The following is a 22,968-nucleotide window of genomic DNA, read 5'->3' as shown; positions in this document are numbered from 1 at the left end:
TTTGGGCTCTCCCTTTAGCAGCTTCCTCCCGAAAGAGCACTAACACCAAGTACAAACAAGGACCAAATGCCTCTGGCCCTCACTTGCCACTCATTAGATCAGTGTCTTTGGTGCAAGTCTCCAGCTAGGCCATCACGGCAGACAGGGGAGACACCAGCGAAGCAGAAGTTCTGAAAAGTGTCTAGGAGAAAATAACCCAAATGGGCAACTCCCAGGGCTGACCTCACTATGCAGAAGCCAGTCCTCTTGGGTAAAGCAAGAAGACAAAGGAGTTGAATAGTTTGTGGTCCTCTGCAGCATTGCTTATCTCAGGGGAAACCTCCCAGCATTGCCCAGGCTGTGGCTCCCACCTTGCACCAAGCATCCAGCCTGGTGCTGGGGATTTCCTAGCCAGCACCAAGTAAAAGTTTGACAAGGGAAATTCCCTTCAGTGAGGCTTGCCTGCCTGCTGTAGCTGGAGATGGGCTTTTTCTCTGTTGCACCAGTTGTTCCCCAACACCTCCACACAGTAGTAGCACAACCTCCCAGCCAGACAAATCCAAGTGATAAGCATGAAAAACTGAAGGAAACACCTTGGCTTGGGCCCAAACAGCATCAACACAGCACTTTCAGCTTGCAGAAGGCAGGACACAAGAGGAACAGGGTTTTACCATCCCCAAAGGCTGCATTTCTGTTTCCTTATTTTTTATTAACCTGGAGCAATGCCAGCAGTGTGAAGCGAGTCTCTTCAGCCCAAGGAGGATGCACAAGAAAGTACTTTAAATGTTAGCGCAGAGAGTCCAGAAGCTGAAATGCTGCACATCAGCTCCCTCCCAGCCCTGCCCTGCCATGCTGGTTGGAGCTGGCTCAGTCCTCCGCTCTGTGCCGAGCAGGATGCAGTCACTCCTTGTGCTGGCAAGGTGATCAGTGTTTCAACTCCCCTGCCCACACTCGAGTTTGCTCCCTGCCTGCATGTTACCATCTCTCCCCAGGATAACTATCCCCTTGGCTTGCCTACTGCAAAACTACTTGTGCAGGCAGCCTCTCACATGAGTCTCCCAAACTGTCCAGAATAAGGTCAGCCAAGCCAGCCTTGCACACCTGGTAGCGTGGGATGCTGCCCTGTTCCTTCACTGAACCCTCTGTGTTCTCTCAAGCATGCTCACACAGCAACGTTTCTTTAAAAAAAGTACATCCTAGAAGTTAAAATGGTTCCATTATGTCAAGGGGCAGCGCTGGGATCAGGTGTTCCCTGCCACAGCCCTAATTTTAGAGTGCAGACGCGCCCCAGGGCAGGCACACGCTTGCATTACAACAGGATGAGGCTGTTACTGTATTTGAACACGGATGCAAGCGCCAGCATGGAGAAGGCCCAACTGTACTGGGTGGAGATACTGGAAAGCTGACTCAACAGAGACGTTTGGGTAGCACGTGCTCAAGATCATTTGAGGAGAAGCTGTCCAAAACAGGAAGCAGCGTCAATCTCCCGTTTGCCTGCGGGCCATGGCGAGAAGCGAGGTATCTGCCACACACCCCTGGAATTGCTACCAACCTGATTTATGCTCAGCTGAAACTATCCAAACATTATGCAGCTGGACAGATAAAAGGTGTCTGTAACAATTGCTTTTAACATTTTTCCTTGCCTTAGTTTTTCTGGCCTACCCCTGCTTTCTGGGAAAACCAGGCAGTAAAAAAGCAGCCAGCGCTGGAGAGTAGGATGCCTGTGTTTTAATTCCTCGCAAAGCTGGAAGCTGGCTTAAAATGCAACCCAGGGTGTGCATCTAAGATGTACAGCCGAGAGCATCATTATCCTTATTCAGTCTGGAGAAAGATCTCGGTGGCTGCATTAGGTCTAAAAATTCCCTGCCCTGTGGAGATGGGACTTGAGCTGCCAGCAGCAGACAGTAGTCGGACACCTCTCTCATCTCTTGGCTCAGCTACAAAACCACGTTACCTCCAGAAGCAGCCCCACTGTAAGCCACACAGTACAAATGTTTGGTGAAAGACTCAATGGTGACACACAAGAGAGGCTCTGAATCTCTCCTCTGGAACGCTTTCAGGAATGAGGTGTCATTCTCCCTTAGTTTCACACTGAGAGTAATTCACACCGTTTCTTAAGCTCCCCCAAGAGCAAAGACTTAAACTGCAATATGCTGTACATGAATCAAAACCTGAGCTTCACTGCTACAGGTGGAAAACTTTCACCCCAAGAGGTTTTTCTCAGATGGACCAGGTGCTCTGCTCGAGACCTTTTTGGTGGGTATCCTGGTCCTCATCAGAAGAGCAGCACAAGTTAAACATCTCAGCTGAAGGGTTTGGCTATCACAGGACATACTGCTGTTAAAAACAGCCCCGAAGCAAACTCAGATCACAGAATCACAGGAGCTTCCTTCCACGGGGGAAAGGCAGGCTCAGACCAAAAGACGCCTAAAAGAGGGACTGCTCAAGTCCTGGGAGTCCAGCCTCTTAAGATCTAAGTTCCCAATCTGTGTAAAAGTGACATTCTGTTCACTGTCCCTTCACATACCCACAAACAATGCTCATAGCCTTAATGCTCCACATTAAATCATTTGCCCGGGTACTATTTTACTCCCCTCTGCAGACACCACTGAAAAGAGAACTCAGTTGATTTAACTTAAAACGGTGACAAAGGAGGAAAAAGGAATCAAACCTATTCACACCTATTTTTAACCTACTTTAACTAAAAGGCACTGCTGAAAGTCTGGTGAATACTGCTTTTACACCCCTATCCCACAGAAGGTGCCCAACCTGATGTTTTCTTGTAACTTTGAATTTAGAAAGCTGAAGTGGATTCTACCTCAGATTCCATCAGCTGCTTGCCAGCACCTGTAGCCAGCTCTGCTTCGCTTCAGGAACCACACGCAGAGCCTCCTTTCATAAACATTAATGAGTCAGAGCTCATTTTGCAACCAGGCATGGAACTAATGGGAGTCACTTTAGCCTCTTCATTTCTCAACAGTTTTATTGCCTTTAAGAAAATTTTTGTAAAATATAAATACAAAGGCAGGAGATTTACTTACAAAGTTAAAACACAGATCTCAAACATAAACACACAATTCAGAAAATTTAGTTTATGTACAGTTTCAAGCAACTTCAACATATGTTAGTTTTTCAATATTTTACAAGGTACAGAAAAAATAGTTCAAAGTCTTCTTTAAATAAAGAGCATAAAATGTTTAAACATATATAAACAATCCGGTTTGATGTGTGAAAACTAAATTTTCACAGCTTTTAAATTAGGATATAAAAGTTCTTACAATTCATTGATGCGTATGGATATGGTTTAATTTATATTAAAAACTATTGAATTATATTCAATAGTGCTTACCTGGCCAAAGCAGGTAATTCTGTAAACAAAAAAACAAAAATAATATCACCAAGTGCCTTACCAAATTCTATCTCCCAAACAAGCCACACGACTTTGATCACATCACCTAGAAAAAGTATGTTCTGTGTAATCAGTGCTTTGTATGAAACAAAGTCAATGTGTGGGTGTGTTCTTTTAAAAAGAAAAAAAAAACGTGTTCCGAGTAATAACAAACTTATCCCAAAGCCTGTGTGCAGTTAAAGAAACATTATATAACAATTTTGTAAAAACTGATTGAAGTTAAAAAAAAAAAATTCTTCCAAAATTCGTCCAACTGGAATTCAGATCTCTTATATAAAGGAAAGATATTTTCATATTTAATAGTGTCCTTTCTTTACAGAAACAATTTCATTTGAACACATATACATAAAGAAGTAACTGTATAGAGAGCACTGTACATTAAACGGCCTGATGGTTCACCAGAGGATGTCGAAGGGGGGGTCCTCGTGCGGATGCAACCAGTGAAGCGAGGAGCCGAGCAAAGTCTTGAGTTCGCTTGTGAACTCTACCAAGTCCAACAGCTCTTTGCTCTCCGGGTTAAAAGCTTCCAGGTCTGTAGCACAACAGAACAACTGGCTGAGGGAAGTCTGTTTGTAAAACTCTGCCTCCGTGATGGTGACAACTTCCAGATTGGGGAAATTGCAGCGGAAGATGCGGGATGACATTTTTAGCCTCTTCACCACGTCTGAGAGCAAAAGCCAGTTTCGTGGTCTGTGGAAGCAAAGGAGAAACAGGCTCCAATAACTGACTTTAAGTCACAGGCTTCTTGACTCTTCACCGTATCGCTGTGTGACAAGCCCTCCTGCACAAACAACCCCCCTGAAATCAAGGCCATTGCTCAGGGGGTCAAATAGAACAGATGTGCAGGCAAGTACATATTTGCTCATAGTACTGCAGCTTTGGGGAAGGAGGGGGGCTGGGCATGCAGGGGAACTGGAGGCTATATAAACCCAGGGCTCAAGAGCACACATGTGGTCAGTAGCCATCCCAACAGCTGCTCACACAGTTACAGGTTTGTCTGGCTGAGTCCCACTCACATTTACCTAGTTAGGAGATGGCCTAGAGTTATCAGAATTTTCAGCACCTCTGACTTCCAGAGATGCCCATATTAACTACAAGTCAAGGGAGGGTTTTTTTCTCAGATGAAGAAAACAATTTTTTTTTTTAAATCAGTCTTTCTGCAGAGTCTAGAAAAGCAGTAACTGTGATTTTGTCATACACAAAAGTGTGTCTGCTCAGAAAAACAGAAAAGCTGGTTAAATAAAACTAGTAACACCTTACAAATACGATACCCAAATTTAAGTGCTAGAAGCACTTGTATTTTGGGATGTTCTATCTAGGTGCCTGCCTGGTATGAGAGAAACCATTTGTGTTCAAACATCATTCATTCAGCTCGACATTATGGCATTCCAATAAGCCAGCCTTTCCCCCTCTCACCTCCTATTCACTTATTTCTAAAAAGCCCAGTAGTTATGGTATTGCTCAGTCATTTACATTAGAGGCATTTCCCCACAGACACAAACTGATGCCATTCCAAGCAGATCATCGGAGCTATTTTTACCCCAAACCATGTATTTGTTCTTACCCCTGAGAGAGACACACTTGAATGTTGTAACACGGCAAGGGAGGCTCATCCGAAAATTCAAATTCAAACACATCACTAAAGCCATCTTCATCTTCATCACCTGGCCCAGGAGGATTTGCCAAGATGTCAAATCCAGATTCGTCTTTTGGATCTAAACAACATTGAATTAAAAGTGCCAAGTCAGCATTGAAGAGACTGCTGCAGGTCTTGTTTTTTCTTCAAATAACGTGATCTGTAAATAAAATCAGTTTGCTTCCTTCCTAGCTTCCTCTGCCATAAAAACAAAACAGCCCCCACCCCCACGTGCCCCATGTTTTGAAAGTCTCCACATACAAAGAAATAAAGGGTAACATTTGCTCACCGCACACAGAGCTGCCATAGAAATCCCAGTACAAACCAGGGTCATCAACACTTCGACCTTGCAGGTCAGTTAAATACTCTGGAGAGGAAAAAACAGCAACAAAAACATACTGATGAGAACAAAAAGCTGGCAAGTTTAGCAGACCGGGTGTCATACAGAGTCTTGCTACGCACACTCCATACCTCCCATCAAATAAAACCCCCACAGCACTCCTGATGCACATGCTACAAAGAACAGTGTATACACACATCATTCTTGCACGTATTCCTGGAATTCTTTTTCCTCCTGCATCACCAAATAATGACCCACCACATCAAACGATCACCCACAGTCTAACAGGGACAGACCCAACTTAAGCCTCAGTAACTGAGAGCAGCATTCTACTTTTGTGAAAGACAGGAGGTACCAGATTTTTTTTAGCCTCCACGGTTATTCTGGACAACAACTTGGGGGTGAAACAGTGGCCCCAAACAAACTGATGGAAAAGGTGTTTCCACACAAATATGTGCAGAAGATACAATTCTTTCCTACAGATATAATTTGGGAGATTTGCTAGTTGAGTTAATGAGAAGATCCTGGGATTCAAGAAGCTAAGAAGTCCAAGATACTGGACCTTAATGGAGTCCTGACACACCTATACATTTTCTACACTGCATCATAAAAACAAATTAGTGGATGTTCATTGACAAGTAACATAGCAAACATTTTCAGAGGTAAGTTATTAGGGAATGCAAGTGTCTTTATCCAAAAGTGATAGGAAAAAAACCCTAAAAAACCTGTTAGAACACGGAAATGTTTAAAGACAAGAGCCTTTAATATAGGTTTATAGCATTTCAGATATAAAATGTGGCAGGACTTGCAAAAAGACAAGTACTAGAAGGATAAAAAGCAAGGCCAAGGGAAAACACAATTATGTTCAACAAACAGGTATTGGATTGTCAAGCTTCTTATTTTCATTCCAAGCAGAAAAGTGAAGGCACACTGAAACAGCCCGCTGGCCTCCTGCCTATCAAATCTGAGAGTGGCATAACCCTTATGACTTATTAAGAGTTTCAATTAGAAAGAGCCCCCATGCATGTTCACCTGCAGCCACTGGGGTTTTGTAGGCAGAGAGGGAGCTACTGTAGCCTATTCTAATGCTCCTCAGCATGGAGCCATCCCAGCTGGGAAGCAGCGAATCTGAGGAGAAATGTCCCTGCAGCTGGCAGAGCCCTGAGCAACACAGCCACGCACCTGTGAGGAAGGTCTCCATGAGTTCACTGTGGGTCATTTTCACAATGGTCCTCCCAGAGTAGGTCGCAAGCGTTGGATCAGCACCATAAGACAGTAACAGGCGGACAATTTCCAAGTGATCATTTTCGACCGCATCATGGATTGGTCTTGGGAAATAAAAAAGAGCACGGTGTTACATTTTGATTCAGTACTATTATGCAAATACATTTGACAAGAGACTTCTGACTTCAGATCAAAGTTATTTTTAGAAAATAACACTATTAATACAGCTGCCAATCATCCCATTGTCGGTTTTACTTGCGCATCCTCCCCTCCCTTCTTGTCTTTTCACAGTTGGGCTGCTCAGGGCAGATATTTCTGTTACATCTATTCACTGCTCTACATATTTTGAAGTCCAGTAAAATAGTTACACCACTGTAAGAGAAAGCAGAAGTTTGCATGAAGCCTCAAAACATAATTTTGCTGCAAGTCACTCTACCATTCCAAATCTCTGCCAATTTAACAGCATGCTGTGGAGTAAGGGCTCATTCAGCCTGCCTCTGGGCAAGCATGGAAATCAGTTACCCAAAGCTCCTAAATTATGTACACAGAAATAAGTTATGAAAATTTGCTAGGAACTAAACTTCCACGCTATATCCTCTTTAAATAGTACTTGTGAATATATTTGCAGCATAATTCAACCCTTCCACTTGGAGAATAGAAAAACATATTATTTTAAGTGTAGTCCACCCAGAAGTTAAAGGATTTTATGCATCATGAGCACCTATACAAGCTCAGACAGAGATTTTGTGAGCCTACAGAAGAACTATTCATTAATACACATGCCTGTAATTCCAGGTTTAGACTTTCTTATCGCTAATTATAAATCACATTAACTTTTGCCTTTAAAATTGATTATACGTAACTGCGAGTTGTCTGGAGGTAGAACATATTACCCTTCAAACAAATGAAATAAAATCCCTTCTTTTCCTTAGAGAGCGACGAACAGGGAACTGAAAGGGGAGTCAGATGCAATGGCCAGTGATCACAGCAGTGCAACTCAACTGTATGCTCCTCCTCCTCTAGGCTGTCAACACCACGCACCCCCCCCCCAACAAGACTTTCGAGCTCTCAAACAGATGTATTAAAAGGCAAAAGAAGTAGGGAAGGACTTCAACTAGGATCATGTACTGCCTTTCTGGAAAGGTTTCAGAATTACATTACAAGGAGAAGTCACCTGGAAGCACAGGGAAGCAAACCCCTCCGCTCCATCTACCAGCCTGCCAAGTAACACTTGGCTAACAACCAGGCCTGAAACTCCCTCCTGCAAAGACCACATCCCACCACTCCTTCTGCCACATGCAGCAATGTCCCCACTGCTTTGGTACAGGCTGGCATCCACGTAAGCTCAGGACAGAGGAGAGGCAGATCACAACAGTCAGATGAGGAAGGCCATTTTCCCACCTATTACATAGCACTGCTGGAGGGAGGGGAACTCTGATCCATCTCAAAAACAATTATATTCCAGGTGTGTTTACTCCAAGTACTTTCCGGTAGGCTGTGACTTAGGGTGATGAACACCTGTCACATGTGATGCACTTGGACTTGCCCCTATCTTGCTGGAAAGTTGCATGTAGTTTTGGTTTTGGTATATGCAAGCTGTATTGATACGAGGAGCCGCACTTGGAGAGTCTGCAGCTTGTTCCCTGTGGAGAGAGGGCTTATCCCATGCTGTCTGCCTCATGCATGTTGAAGGCCACCAATACAGCAAACAGGCAGGTGATCCTTGAGCTGCTGAGCACAGTACTCAATCTAGCTCATGACACCCTCAGACCACTGGCACCAGAGAGCACAACACACTCACACCTTCAAATCCCAACCTACTGCTCTTCAGAAAGCCACTTTCACACTGAAAAGACCAGAAAGGTCCATGAGAATCACTTGCAAAAGGCCAGAATATCCCTTTTTCAAGTTTCTCAGGGAAGTCTCTAACTTAACACTGAAACCATCTGACACCCTTGAGACAGATGGCACTGGAGCAGCCAGCATTCCCGGGGTCCCCTTCATGCCGCACCCTCCCACCTCCACCTATTGACTCGGTGCTTCCACACAGGGACCACCACAGCATCATGTACACCCCGAGCATCCACGACCTGACCGGTGCTAAGCATCCTAGGCAATAGAAGAGGTAAAAAGTAACAGGGGTGTTGACATGGAGGTTTAAGAAGCACTGGTGTTCCTGGCTGCCAGCAAGCATCTCAGGCCTGAGCTGTCAGGCCATGACACTCTGAGCATCGACAGCAGGAAAGATCAGCCTTGCTGCAAACCCTCCTGTCCCCCACTGGGCTTGAAGCATCCCTGCCTCAAAGTCTGGCAACAGGCACCAGGAACAGATGAGTTATGTTTGCCACCAAATGCTGGGATGACTTTTCTCCCCCACTCCCTCACTTAACTGCAGTCTTTAACTTTAGACTATTTTCCATTTTATTTTACAATTAGGATTTTCTGGTTTTGGAGGAGGTGCATGGAGAGTGTTGTGGGTTTATTGGTTTGTGGGTTTTCTTGTGTTTTTTTCCTTAAGCTGACTTACCTAAGTGGCTTTTGAAGTAGTAATGAATTCAAGATGATGCCTTAACTTATTAAAAACAGCACCTAAATCACTGCCCAGTGTTTCAATCGTAACAACATCGAGGTGAGTTTACTAAAGGGTGCCTGGGCATTCCTCAGGAAGGAAAAATATCAGCACAGGGGCTGTAACGCTGGGATGGGACCCCCTCTCCCTTTCTACAGGTCACCCAGCCCAGCCCAGCAGGGCAGACAGAAGCAGAGGCAGCAGGGCAGGCAGCAGAGCAGGCAGACCCATCTTTGTTGCCTACCAGAGCACAAGGAGGCCTCCCTGGGCAGGAGAGGTGACTTTATAGAGGCAATGGGAAGGAAAGGCGCAGTAAAGCCACACGGAGAAGGAAGAACAATAAATAGAAGGAAGTGAAGGGAGGAAAAAAAACACTGGCAGGGGGTGGAGGGGAAGGGGAAAGGAGATTCCCCATAGATAAGGCAGGGGGAAAAAAGGCAATAACAGAGTGCTGACAGACTCTTTTACTGGCTCGCACAGCTTCTTGGCAAGCTCACAAGCAGGACCATGCAAACAGCTACTCATGTTTGCTTCTCCCACCAAAACCGACAGAGCAGGGAGTATTTTTCAGTCTTGGCAGAGTTTAACCATCCTCTTTGTAGGATGCAAAAGTGACTACTGGAGTTGGCAACTTTTTCAGACATGAAAAAAAGATCCCTGGGAGTCCTCTCCTGGGCTGCTTTGCCCATATAATCTTTTCCGCCCTGAGCATCATGGAAATAAACACTCTTTATCCCTAATGGTACAGTTAACTGTAATACAGATCTTTTCTAAAACAAACCCTTCAAAAGGCCCCAGAAGGATCTGGGGACATTCGAGAGCTGCAATATCCTACAGGAGACACACATCTCAGCCCTCTCTTGTGTACTGCTGAATTCTTCCTACTATTTTTATCGCTACTAGAGTTAGGAAAACATTTCACTGGGGGTTTATCATTCCAGCACCAAAATTATAAACTATTTAGACCAGTCAGGGTTTGCTCTCAGCCTTTCAGGCACCACCAGAATTTTCCTCGCTGCAATAAGAGGTCTCATAACTTGCCAAGCAATACCATATCTTGGCATTTTATTTTTATTTCCATCTACTCTATTATGCAACGCTGCCCCACGAAAAAGGCAAGGCACAAGTTGCAGGAGGGCAGCTACGCCTGCTGCCTCTTCCTTAACGTAATTAGCTGCTGGAGGGCATCGCTCTGCCAAGACCAGCTGAAAGGACGCAGGAAGAGAGCCATCTTGGCATGGTCCTCCCAGGGAAAAAATAAAAAAGGCTGAGCTCATCAGTTGCCAGCTAGAAGGATAAAGCAAAACTGGCTGCAGAGAATTAATCTAGCAAGCGAACTCTGAAGCAACGGAGAGGCCTCACAAACAGGCAGGAGATGCCTGTGTTTTTGGCATATGGCTTTGTTTTTAAAGTGGTGCTGGTTCAGCCAGGGCATGCTGTGGTGGTAAGAGGAGAAGAACAAGGAGATATGGCCAAATACACCAGCAACCATCCTTGGCACCGGTCATCGTACACCCCTGGTTGAGCTACTGCACTTATTGGGGTCCTGTAAGGGAAGGAAAGGCTCACCTCTTAAGCAGGGTCTTTTATTATTTATAGGTAAGACGATTAAGAGCCTTTAGTGACTGTGGCACCTCTGAGAGGGGTCTTAAAGATCTTGCCCTGTTCTACAATAATCTTTGATTAGCTACTAATTCAGCAGCTGAGTGGTTGTGTATTCAGGGTCTGCAGTCACTGCATTTGGAAACCCTCAATCATCAGAGTTTAAGGGAATACTGCTACATGCGCCTGGCCAGACATGCTGTGAATAGGGCAGAGGGACACTGTGGGCTGCAGGCAGCAGTAGACACGCAGGCAGAGCCCCAGCGCTGAGCTAAAGGGTGAAGGGAAGGACTGCACCGTACCTACCTCCCCTAAAAGCCACCACCTTCTTGCCCTGCTGCTACAGCAGGGTATTTCACTTGGTTTTGGCTTCACCAAAATTTCTGATAGTATGAGAAACCAAAAGCTGGAAGCCTACCTTACCTACTGAACTTATGATTGACTGGCTGCATAGGTACATAAAAGACAACACCAAAGCAAGAAGCTCAGGTCTTTGCTTCACTTTCAGAAGTTAAAACCCGTGCATGCAAAAACACTGCACTGATAAGAGCACCTACAGGACTTCATATAGGGCCAAAAGGAAATATGCACAGACTTTGCAAAACTTTACATCCTTCACGTTCATATGGATGCTTTGTTCCAACTGAAGCCATATCCTCACTTGTCACAACTTTTCAGATCGTCCTCCAAAACGTTGACCACAAAGGCAATAGGTACCAAATAACACAGAGCAAAGCTTCGGGCAGCTAGTATGCAGTTAACATCAGAGATCATGCAGTTACATCACAGCTCTTTGTGGATTTATGCTAACTGGGTGAACAAACCTAAACACATCTGTTGCTACTCTGGAGAATTGAAAGTCTCCAGCATGACCAAAAACATCTTTGGCTAGTGGGCTTGTGAGGTGGCAGAGGGGGTGATAAAGTATATTCAGTGTAATCATAAAAGCAGTGGAGGGGGTTAAGTGGATTTGTCTAGAGCTTTTAGGTTTTAAGATTTTTTTTCTTTCCAAGGGGTGAACATGTTCAGGAATATTATTTTTTAAAGCAACATAATTGAGGAAGACTGACACTTCTTTCCTCCTAAAAGTTAGAAAAGAAAAAAGTAACTGAGTCTTTAAGAGAGAAACTGAATCATGACAACTGTCATCATCTGCCCTACAGAGAAGGAAGTTAGCCTTGCCAAAAGGCAGAGGACAACATTGATCTCAAGTTCCTTACAGAAGTTTCTACTCTCTGTCCTGCTCAGTTCAGAGCAGCTAGTCCTTCTTTTATCTTTATATTAGATATGGTTTGGATTCACTGTGTCTGTTGGGCAGCTATTTTAAATTTAAAAAAAGCCAAAGTCTGCCATCAGAAAACAACCTGACTTCTGACATTGCCATCTATGATAAAACCATTATTATGTTCATTTCTAAAATGCATTTTCCCCAAAAACAACTATTCAGGGTACACAAGCCAATTTTTTTTTCTTGACAATCAGCTGCATCTGTGAACCGAAATCAAAGGTGGACTCTGAACTGGCGGGTGATTAAGAAAGGTCATAAACTTCCTGGGGTTAATTTTCTATATAGGTTATTCTAGTAAGTAAAACAAAAATAATTAAAGATTCTTTTTATGGCAACTCGCCGCTGTTGCATAGGCCACCTATTAAAGCTGGGAACAGCAGAAAATGCGGGGCTGTTTGTCAGCCTAGAGAGCTGAGACTTCTCACAAAGAAGTGGGAGATGGAACCTGACAATCCAGCCACAGCTTCAACACTTCTCCAGAGAAGTCTTTTCGGCCGTGATGGGCCGATAACGACTGGCCATCATGAACTTCTAATGGACCATCCGAATGAGCCCTCTTGGGACTTTTGTTTTCCTCCCGTCCCAAGTTAATAAATAAAGAGCTTAAAAGCAAAAGAGCCAGACTCTTAGTTATGCTAATTTTACCTCCCTGGCTATTTGTATGGTGATAGTGAATGTGATAAAACCATTTAAGATAACAAGCTGCAGGAGCTTGGAAAAATACAAAAGCAAGTAACACCCAAAATGCATAGACTGGATAACGTTCTGCATATGCTGAGGAAAAGTTCAGCCCGCAGAGGTGGTCGAAGAGGTACTTTAGGTTGTACACAAGAAGCTTTAAAAATATTAGAAAAAGCATTTCTATCTAAAATAAATAAATACATAAATACGCGAATAAATAAATCTTTATTCTGCAAGCACAGGAACTAAGCACCCCTACTGTTCTGTGAAGGACAGGAAAAAAGCCTAATTCGGCGTCAAAAAAAAAAATATCAAAAATATCAAATGAGCAGATACAATTTAACAGTTCAGCAAAACAACATTTTTATATAGCCTATATAGGAACTTGCACACCGAATCACCTCAAAAGCCTGAAGTGCTCTTAAAAAGTAACCCTGCTAACAAGGCAAAGCCCCACTCTCTTGGCACAATTCAAAGGACCTGGAGTGCATACGAGCAGGGCTGCAGCTCAAGTATCACTCCTTCCTGCCCTGCAGCTGAGAATTTCACAAACTCTTTAAAAACTAAACAAACGTATTAAAATTCCCAGAGGAAAAAAAAAAAGACGCTGAACTCGAGTTCACCCAAGTGTGCCCCTACCATTTTAGCAACCAGAGAGAACACCCCTGCCAAAGGACCGACAGTACGGACACTACCCCATAACACCCACGTTGGGAGTTTCATGCAGGACAGGAAGCAGGACAAAGAGAGGACAAAGAAGCAGAGTGGGAAGGGGTGTTTTCTCCCACCGTCGTGACCAAAAAAAACGACTGCCTGGCAGTGGTGACCACCCGAGGCTGGGCCAGGAGTGCTGCTCACCTGGTTCCATCCTGAGCACTGCAGTTGACGTCAGCCCCGTACTCCAGGAGATGCCGCACGATGCTCAGCCAGCCCCTCGCACAGGCCTCGTGCAGGGCGCAGTAACCCGCGTTGTCACGATGATTCACATCACATGCCTTGTTTTCCAAACAATACAGAACCACTTCCTGGAAATGGGAGGAAAAACAGGTATATCGAGTCACTTCTTGCTGCAGAGATACACAGACTTCTCATCTGGAAGAGAAAGGTTGCGGGCGTGGGGGAAGGGCAAAACACAAAACCCTTTCGATATGCCTAAGTTACCCTCTTTGAGACAGGTCAATCGAAAGGAAAAGAAGGGGGGGAAGCCGTTGAAAGTCTTATTTCTTCAGGAGACACAGCCGACACCACGATTTCCCATGAGCAGAGTAGCTTGTGCAAAGCAGGACTGAGAGCTCTGCACTCCTCAGGGACCTTCCTGCGGCCCCAAAGTCAGGAATTGACACGGAGGAGGAACATGAAAAAATTCACAGATCAAACTCACAGCTTTCCATTTCTTAAAACTTCCACGCGTAAAGCTAGGTTTTTACTCTTACAGCTGCATTTTTAGCAGAAAATTCTGCAAGCACAACAGCAGCACGGCTTACATCAGTTTGATTTTAAAAAGAAAAAGCACACGACCCGAAACAAAACACATTTAAGACACAGAAAGGACAGTTTGCTATCGGCAAACAACAACAAAAAAACCCCCAGCTCTGTTAAGATAGGGGAAATCCCATTTTCACCCACCCTGGTTTTCTGCATGCAGAACTAAAGCCAGGCACCGGGTTCCAATAACGAGCCAGACGCCGTGGGAAGCCATGTGAATTTAACACAATTCATCTCGCAGTCAAATATACCACGGTCGAGAGCCTAGGCCAGACTCAGCTCTACACTGTCATGCAGCCTTGAAATAATGACTGCTCCATCACTCAACCAAAAATTTAGGATGGTGCAAGTCTTCCTCAATTTGTCTCAGATGCAAAAAAGGGGGGGAAAAAAAAAAAAAAAGGAAACCAACAACCCACACTTCCAAGTGATGCTGCATGCATAAAATAGCCTCAGATTAGTGGCAAGCCATTAATTTTGCATTTGCTCCTCTCGAAGGCTGAGCCACATCCTCACAAAGCGGGATACGACACGGAGGTGGCAGGTGTTTGCTTTGCCAAAGTATGAGAATAAAACAACCACATGGTGCAATGCATTTATTCTTCCCGTTTCGAAATCTACCGGAAAGCCCGCAATAATCTGTGCTCTGGGTATACCTGACCCGAGAGCTGGTATCCAGGATACAGCATGAAGCTGCTCTTTTAGCAGGCCCTCACTAACCAAGCTAAAGCGGGGAACTAATGAGCTGCCCATCCCAGGCAACAGAGCCTCTCCCCTCATCTGCCGCCGGGACGGAGCCGTCCGCCACCTACACCTGATGCACCCACCGGTTTAACCTGGGATCCCCACAGTCCCGCTCAACAGAAGCTCCAATTGTTCCTGCTAATCAGCCCAAAGGCCAAAAATTAGTCCAGAAAGGATGCTCTTTACCCATAAGAAAGGGCTGTGTGAAATTATACCCCGGAGGTATGACTTTTCATTCAAACGCAGACCACCCCGCCAGGCAAATTAGGCAAATGGATACAGAGAGCAGAATATGCTGCCGTGTTCAGCTCCACTTTTAGCATGCAGTTACCGTTTAAAATAGGTTCTGCAACTCAAAATAAAGGAACACCTTTCATCTATTTTTGTAAAAAGGAAAGGCTCATCCTAGGGTGGAATACCTAACTACTGGACGAAAAGGCTAATTTTGTCAGGCAATTCTGTTAAAAGGCTATAAGAAGAATGTCATTAACCACAAAATGTAACCATAAAGACCATAAAACTCTACATTGTTAATTAATTAAATGCCTCATTAGCTTTTTTTAACATGATTTATTCAATTTACAAAAAAATTAGCCATCACTGCCGAATACAGGAACATGTGGTGCCACAAACACATTTTTGGTTTCAGAAGCATTTCTCGCTAACATTACAGAAAAGCTATGAAAGTGCCACGGGGCAATTTAATGTCTGTTCGGGTTCTCCATTAAAACCAGCAATCTGAAAATCACTCGCAGTTAATCCAGAAAGTCAAGCTGGATGGTGTATGTGGCACCGCTGCTTCTGCTGCCCTCAGTTTGTTAGCCAAACTGCAAACAGCAACGTTAAAAGGTGCACGCAAATATGCATGCTCCATCCTTACCTACAAAAGAGGTGCCCCTTCGCTTTAGTCTCTCCCACCCATGCTCTGCAAGCAGCTCCTGCCCCTTTTCGAAGGGAAGGGGTCAGCACCCCCCTGTGCATCCCCCAAGCCCTGCACACCCCCCATGCCCTGGGCAAGTATGCTGCCACTAAGAAGCACTATTCTATTCCACCCAACATGGAAACAGGCATGACACTTAAGCGAGGTGTTACAACCCAAGCTGTAATAATGCCTCCCTGCAGCACCTTGCCAAACCCCCGAAGTCATGCTTGTCCCCTGGCAGGGTGTAGGAGTTCCAAGGGAGCTGTGCAAGGGCAGGATGATGCTCAAGAGCTCCTGCAGCAGTGTCACGAGGGGAGCCAAGGCCAGACCCTCGTGTGAGACACTCCCAAGGAAAACCCTCCCCCCCTGCCTTCCCAGGCAGGATTTAATCCCAGATTCACCTGAGAACCTTCCAAGTCCAGACACACATCAAAAAGCAAAAAGAGTCACAAAGGCAGCCAAGTGCTTCCTCTCCCATCAAAGTCATTACACAAGCCTTTTGTAATTTTTCCCCCAAAAAGAACGTTATGTTCCCTATAATTCCCCCTTCACAAAAAGTAAATTACAGTTTTAAGACTACTATTATCTCAAATAATTTTGCTTCGAATGGGGAAAAAGGAATGGATTCAAGAGTGCCCATACCCTGGGAGGGGCTGCTAACATCCTGATGAAGCAAGGCCTGGTGCAGAAGCCTAGCAAAGAAAAGGCAAAGCTTCTCACCACCTCCAGCAGGGTTTTGCTCAGACCGTAAGGATTTCCAGAGCCAAAGACCATTTCCCACACTGTCTTTTAAGTAGCCTTGTTGGCTGCAGCCCTGCAATTTATCTGACCAGACACAAGCCGCATTCGTCCTTCAACAATTCACTCACATCAGCTTATACACGCAAAATTGTAATCATTTCTGCCTTCCCACCACTATGTGGGTCACATCCGCACCATGCAATTCAGAGTGGGGCAGAGGCACCTGAGTTACCAGCATTCAGGCTCCCCATGGATCCAGGAGCAATATAAACAGCTTGCTAGCATCTTTGCACGCCAAAGGTGCCAGCGCTGCCTCTGGTTTTGGGGTGAGATCTCTGCACAGCTGCCAACAATCCCTGCTGCAAAGGCAGGCAGGCTGCCCAGGGAAGGCACAAGCTCACCTGGCCTCCAGACAGAGCTGTGGTGCTGCTCTGCCCCATACAACATCCCTGTCACCATCAGGGCTCCGTAGGGCCCCATCGTACCAGTCACTTCCAGCTCTGAGTTCTGCACCAGCACTTTGTGTCCTTTTGCAAGCCATGGCCACAGTGGCACCAACTCATTCGTCTCCTCTGCCATCAGGCTGGCAAGGGGCCACGGGGCTGCTGGTGGCCACCACTGAAACCAGGAGAAGCCCCCATGTGCCTGTGAGCTTCCAGCACTCCCATTTCAACATCGGCCCCCGCTGCTGCCATGTGGTAGCCACCAAAACCTGTGTGTAGCTGCCATAGGTCACAGACCAGCAAATTACCTTGACCTGTAGAGTTTTGGTTTTGGTTTTAAATAGAGGCATTTGTAACTTCTTTACCATTCTAATTGCTCTGGAGACAGAGGGAATTCAGATTTGTGTTAACTGTGGTAGTCCGGTTGCTAGTAAGAAAAACACCACAGCTACAGTTTCCACAGCTGACCAAACTATCACAGCTCATGGCAGGTGAAATGAAGCCACAACATGACGGGGCTGCCACACACCTTTCCAAGCCTTCAAAGACACAGACAACAGCAGATTTTGGCAGCAGCAGCTCGAGCAAAGGGACCAGGCTCTCCTCCTGCCCCGCATGGCTTTCCTGCCCCATGCTCCTCCAACAACAGGGCTCACAGCTGCACTGTCAAGGCCAGCTGAATGATCAAGGCAAACAGTCAGGCCCTGGGACCTTCACCTTGGCGAGCCTGCACATCCCTGGCTGCCTGCAACCAGCCTGCTAACAGCCAATGCTTCAGGGAGCTCTCACAGTCAGAAAAGCAAAGAGAGAGTCTGCAGACCCTGCTCAAGCAAGACCTCAGCCCATCAGTAAATTTTGGAGCTGCTCCCATTGAGCTGTGCTCAGTGGAGCATGCTGGGTGCAGAAACCAAAGTTCACCAGCATCCCACAGGACGTGATACTCAGCCTGACAGACACTGGGCAGGAAGAAAACACACTCCGACAGCTGGGAGCACATGCTACAACACATTTTGGTTTTGGATCCATACGGAATTTTAGGCCCACAGGAAACCGAACCATTTAAATTATGGGGATTACCATAGCAACGTTGTAACAACCACTTCTCCTCCTCTGGGCTAGAGATGAAGTGCCCTGGGTTAGAAGAAGCCTTTGTCTAGGGTACACAAACCTTTCCAACAAACCCTGCCTTCCAGAGCTGGAGAAGGCCTCTCTTCACACAAAGCTCTCCAGCTGAAAAAAGGGCATTTTAAGGTTTCAACAAACCCCTAAGGCTGGGCAGGCCCCTACCGGTCCCAGCCTTGCAACACGGGGCTCAAGCCCAGCTCCAAGGTCCAAGCAGTCCTCTCATCGCCACAGCAAACCACACAGCCAGGCCAAAGGCAACAATCGCTCTCTGCAATGGAACATCTCTTTGCAAGATATGAACAGCAATGACACTCCTACCTATATGGCCATATTTGCCAAAAAAAGGCATGATTCAAAAAAGCAGAGCTAGGGGATTCACTGGGAGGCTGTTTCATTAGACAACATTGTTCCGGCTATGTCACCCAGCTCAAGACTCTGAGCATAAAGCATGTGGAGTGCTCCTACGATGCATCTGATCATGCAAGAAGACACTCCAAGCACTACATCCTATGTCACACACCGAATACTATTTGGCGAAAAGAACAATAAATAAAACCCTTCTCCTAAAAGTACACACTCTTCACAAATAAAAAAAAGCAAAATTAATACAGCCCATAAAAGATCACCATAAAGACTTCTTAAAAGAAGGAAAAAAGGGCACTCACTCTGTGTGCAGATGGCTTGTATTTAAACAGAAGCAAGGGTTACAAATAAAACTTTACCCTTTGCTCGTTCACACAGGATGCTGTGTGCCCCGTGTCCCTTCCAGCTGTGGGGACCCATTCCCACAGCGACCTGCCCTCAGACCCTGCATGCCAGAGAAGAGAATGCAGCAGGGAGGGGGGAGCACACGGGGGGAGGGGGTCCCTGCAAATTTAAACAACCAAACACAAAGCTGCCACTTCGCAAAATTCCCACCTGGAAAACAGCAAAGAAGGCGAGAGACCCTTACCTCGTAGCCCAGGCGTGCCGCCCGCTGCAGCAGCGTTTCCCCCGCGTTCTTGTTGACAATCAGCCTCCGTGCCTCGGGGGGCATGGGCCGGCTCGGGGTGTTCTCCTGAGGGGGGCTGGCGACTGGCAGCTGTGAGGGCTGGGAAGCGGGGAGCACTGCGGGAGTCTGCTGCAGGCGGTCGTACAGCTTCTGCTCGTACGGTTTGGCTGGCGAGGAGTCACAGTCTGAAGTGGGTTCTGGTCGCTTCCTGACTTTCCTTGTTACTGTGACCTGTCAAAACCATTACAGTTGTGAGGTTTATCCTTGTTTTTACAGTACAGCAATGGGATCATATTTTGTCAGCAAAGAATTACACTTTTCTATTAATACTGCATTTTTTAAGACCTGCTGCAGTTTTTCACCTCAAGATTCCCCACTCCCTGCAACAGTGACTTTAACTCAGGTTAAGAAAAGCAAATACAAAATGTGCAAAGCATCCACAGACAAATTTGAATGCAATCCCCGCTACCCTGCATGCATGACAGCGCATTAGTTTTTAAGCAGGCTGGTTCTCCCTTCTGAGAGGCTGGTGGACAATTAAGTCTAAATAAAGATACCTTATCTTCAGCATTTTCGATATCTGTGGTGTCATCCCCTGTCAGAGATGACCTCCTTCTCCTCTCCTGCAGTGCCAAGTGTTTTGTTTTACACTGACGTTTCCCTGATGGCTTCTCACACTCGTTGTATTTCTGCAGCAGAGATGCATGTTGGAAATCCTCCTCTTCGTCTGTGTACAGCCCATCTGTCTTCCGGCTTTCTTTAATTTTCTGCTGTTTGGCAGCCAACCTCGAGGCTGGAGTACAGCTTGGCTGAGCCTGCCTTTTGCTGTTTGCATTGGTGGATGAAAGGCTCTTCATGTGCGGAGACACCGGGAATACAGGCAAGCCTAAACGGGGAGGAAAGGCATTACACGTTGCATGGTGCGTTAAAAGGAAAACACATTGCTAGCACTTAACACAAGCTTCTCGACTGCTTAAAAGAGATCTACCAATTACATTTTCAAATCATTAATATTTCAAGCCCTCAGCATCCAAACTGTACACAGCATCTTGCCAGTTCATGTTAAGCTAACAGTCACGGCGCTCTGGTAAAAATGGCTAAAGGGGCAGCAGGCAGGCCGCACGGTGCCGGGCCGGGCCAGCCACAGCCCAGCCACCGCAGGCAGAGCAGAAAGCCACTGCCACGCCAGCCTGGGGGAAGAACTCGCCTCCTTACCTGGGACTGCTTTACCTGAAGGGGAACCAACTCCTCCAGCAGCCTGGGCCTGGCCGGGCTTCCCGCCCTTGGTGAGGTGCGGCGGCAGACACAGGGAGCGGGGCCGGGGGGGAGAGGGGAAAGCAAGAGAGGCCGAAGCACAGATGAGGCCTAAGTGGGTCAGCACAGGGGGAATTGTGAGCTTAGCCCTAAGACAGCAGTGAGACAAGAAACATCTCCTTGGCAGCATTTCTACTTGGAAAGCCAGCCAAGAATGGAAAGGCTACTCAAGGAGCTGTCCCTACAGAAGCCCCACGCAAGCCCCCTATCAAAAAGCAAAGGGATTTTGCAGGAAAAGCAGGTGGCTGTGTTTTCACGAGGACTCCAACCAGAAGTAGATTTAGACTAGACATTAGAAATAAATTCTTCACTGTGAGGGTGGTGAAACACTGGCACAGTTGCTCAGAGAAGCTGTGGAAGCCCCCTCCCTGGCAGTGTCCAAGGCCAGGCTGGATGGGCCTTTGAGCAACCTGGTGTAGCGGGAGGTGGCCCTGCCCATGGCAAGGGTGTTTAGAATGAGATGATCTTTAAGGTCCCTGCCAACCCAAACCATTCTGTGATGCTATTATGCTGTAAGTGAGTCTTTCTGTGAGACCAGAAAACCCTAGGACCTCAGAGATGTAAGGTCAGTGCTCTGCTACCCGTGGCAGGATGCTGACAGGCCCGGGTTTTTTCTGTGGGTTAGCTTTAACAAGCTGGATCCCACAATCTGGGCCACATGCAAAAAACATGGTTACTTTTTTTTTTTTTCTTTTTTCTTTTTTTTTCTATGGTGCAAGCAGGTTTACAACAAAATAAGGACAGGGAAGTTGACTTTTTTTTAGTCTGAATTTCCCTTGGGGAGAGAATTGAGGTGACCTCAGAACCAACTCCTCTGCAGAAAAAAGAATTAAAGGTTGCTGGAAAGGAAGGGACACTTCAGCCAAACAATACCACACCACTGAAGGAAGGTGTGGAAAAAAATCCTGAGCACTTGAAAAGAGGCTCCTTTGCTCCAAGAAGTCTCTGAAGTGATGCTACTTTCAGAACAGAAGAGATGGCAGGGGAAATAAGGCAGCTGCTCAAAGAAGAGAGACCTTTATTTAAAGAAACTCAATCCAAGCCAGTCAGTAAAAAGAAAATAAAATCTAGAATCCTCTTGGTGGGCAGCTTCACACTTTTGTCTTCCTTTAAATAAATCTGTGATAGCAACTTGCAGAAGGCTTTCTAGATTAAAGATGAAAACAGAAATCCCTCCGTTCCTTCAAACCACTTTCTAGAAAAAGACACATACTGCAGCTTGCCAAGCAGATGTCAGGGAATTTACAGGACACACCATGTGCAGATTGTTCAGCAAAAATCCCGTAAGTTTTTTAGGCTTTGCAATCCCAAAGGAAGCTGCCTAGTCGTAGGCTGGGCCTATGGGTGCCAAGGCTGTCTTTCCAACTCTGCAGACAGCCTGAAGTGGAGAGTGTTTAATTCTCCTGTTCCCAGTTAACCTAACTGAAGTAGCACGCGAGAAGCCCGATTCCAATACAGAAGCATAATCATTATATCTCCTTAATCACTTATGAAAAAACTGCGAAGATGGAAAGCAGCAGCACCAATGAGATGTGATGAATGCAAAGGGATGTAAGAAACTGCTGCATGTATAAAAACAAGAATAGGAAGAAAAAACCCACAGGTCTGGAGAAGGAGAGAAATACCTAAAGGATGGAGGAAAAAAACACAGGAAGAAAAGCCTATCTCAAAGAACTGCAGGCTTTCCCACACAGGGATGTTGAGGCAATAAAAGCAGAAGTTTAATTACCACAAAAAATGTGTACTCCAGCCTGCAAAGCTCCATGTAAACTCTGCACTCCACTTTGACCCTCCACAGTGACCCTCCACAGCAGGCACCAGGCCAAACATTCACTGCCACCAAGAATGAAGAGAGATGCCACCAAGATGGAGAGTAGCAATGCTATGCCCAGGAGGTTCAGGATCAATAACACTGCAAGAAGCCAGTGCTATCCAGAAAAAGCCAAGCATCAGCCTAGGAAACACAGGCAGAAAAAAGGCGATTAATTCTGGAATCTCACCTCATCCTTCTGACCACTACATACGTAAAGGGAGAAGAAAAACAGGAGTGGGTTGGAATATCCCCGAATATCCATTGGGGTGGGGGAAGGGGAAACACACAAAAACCCAAAAACAACAGGCCTCCAACTGATGTGGGTTGTAGCGACTGACTCGGAGCAGGACCTGCCTCCCTTCCCCCAGGAGCAGGCTACAGAGAGGACCATGCAGGAAAGCAGCTGCTGTCGCGTCACCTGAATGCTGGCTTGTTTAGCTCCCACCACGGCAGCTGCCTGCTCCTGTCTGCCAAGCCAGCAGCCACCGCGCTGCCGACAACCCGAGGCGGCTCTTTCCCAGTGGGTGAGATCCTCCTGACTCCTCTCCAGGAGGCTTTTGTTTCTGTGCTGCCCGGGCAGCGTGGAGATTAAGAGGACCGCTGGGTTTTCTTCTCGCTCTGGGTGAGTGGCTGCAAGCTCCCCAGGGGACCGCTGGAAGAGC

At 46.2% G+C, this 22,968-nt stretch overlaps 1 protein-coding gene across 2 annotated transcripts in view; it reads right to left on the bottom strand.

The window, feature by feature from the left end:
* Positions 1-2,943: 2,943 nt before the first annotated feature.
* Positions 2,944-22,968, bottom strand: part of BCOR (BCL6 corepressor) — a 40,761-nt gene continuing 20,736 nt past the window's right edge. For both annotated transcript variants that reach the window (XM_009997330.1, XM_009997322.1), the window contains 7 exons: positions 19,737-20,065; positions 19,141-19,410; positions 13,587-13,753; positions 6,547-6,692; positions 5,314-5,391; positions 4,953-5,103; positions 2,944-4,078 (listed from right to left, as the gene is read on the bottom strand). In XM_009997330.1, the coding sequence (XP_009995632.1) occupies positions 3,784-4,078; positions 4,953-5,103; positions 5,314-5,391; positions 6,547-6,692; positions 13,587-13,753; positions 19,141-19,410; positions 19,737-20,065 (1,436 nt within the window). In that variant the 3' untranslated portion in view covers positions 2,944-3,783. The remainder of the gene's footprint in view (positions 4,079-4,952; positions 5,104-5,313; positions 5,392-6,546; positions 6,693-13,586; positions 13,754-19,140; positions 19,411-19,736; positions 20,066-22,968) is intronic.

This window comes from Chaetura pelagica, unplaced genomic scaffold (genome assembly GCF_000747805.2).
Source record: "Chaetura pelagica isolate M959 unplaced genomic scaffold, ChaPel_1.0 scaffold750, whole genome shotgun sequence".
NCBI classification, from domain to species: domain Eukaryota; kingdom Metazoa; phylum Chordata; class Aves; order Apodiformes; family Apodidae; genus Chaetura; species Chaetura pelagica.
Note: the sequence above shows the minus strand (reverse complement) of the source record. Positions and strands in the feature narration are given on the sequence as shown.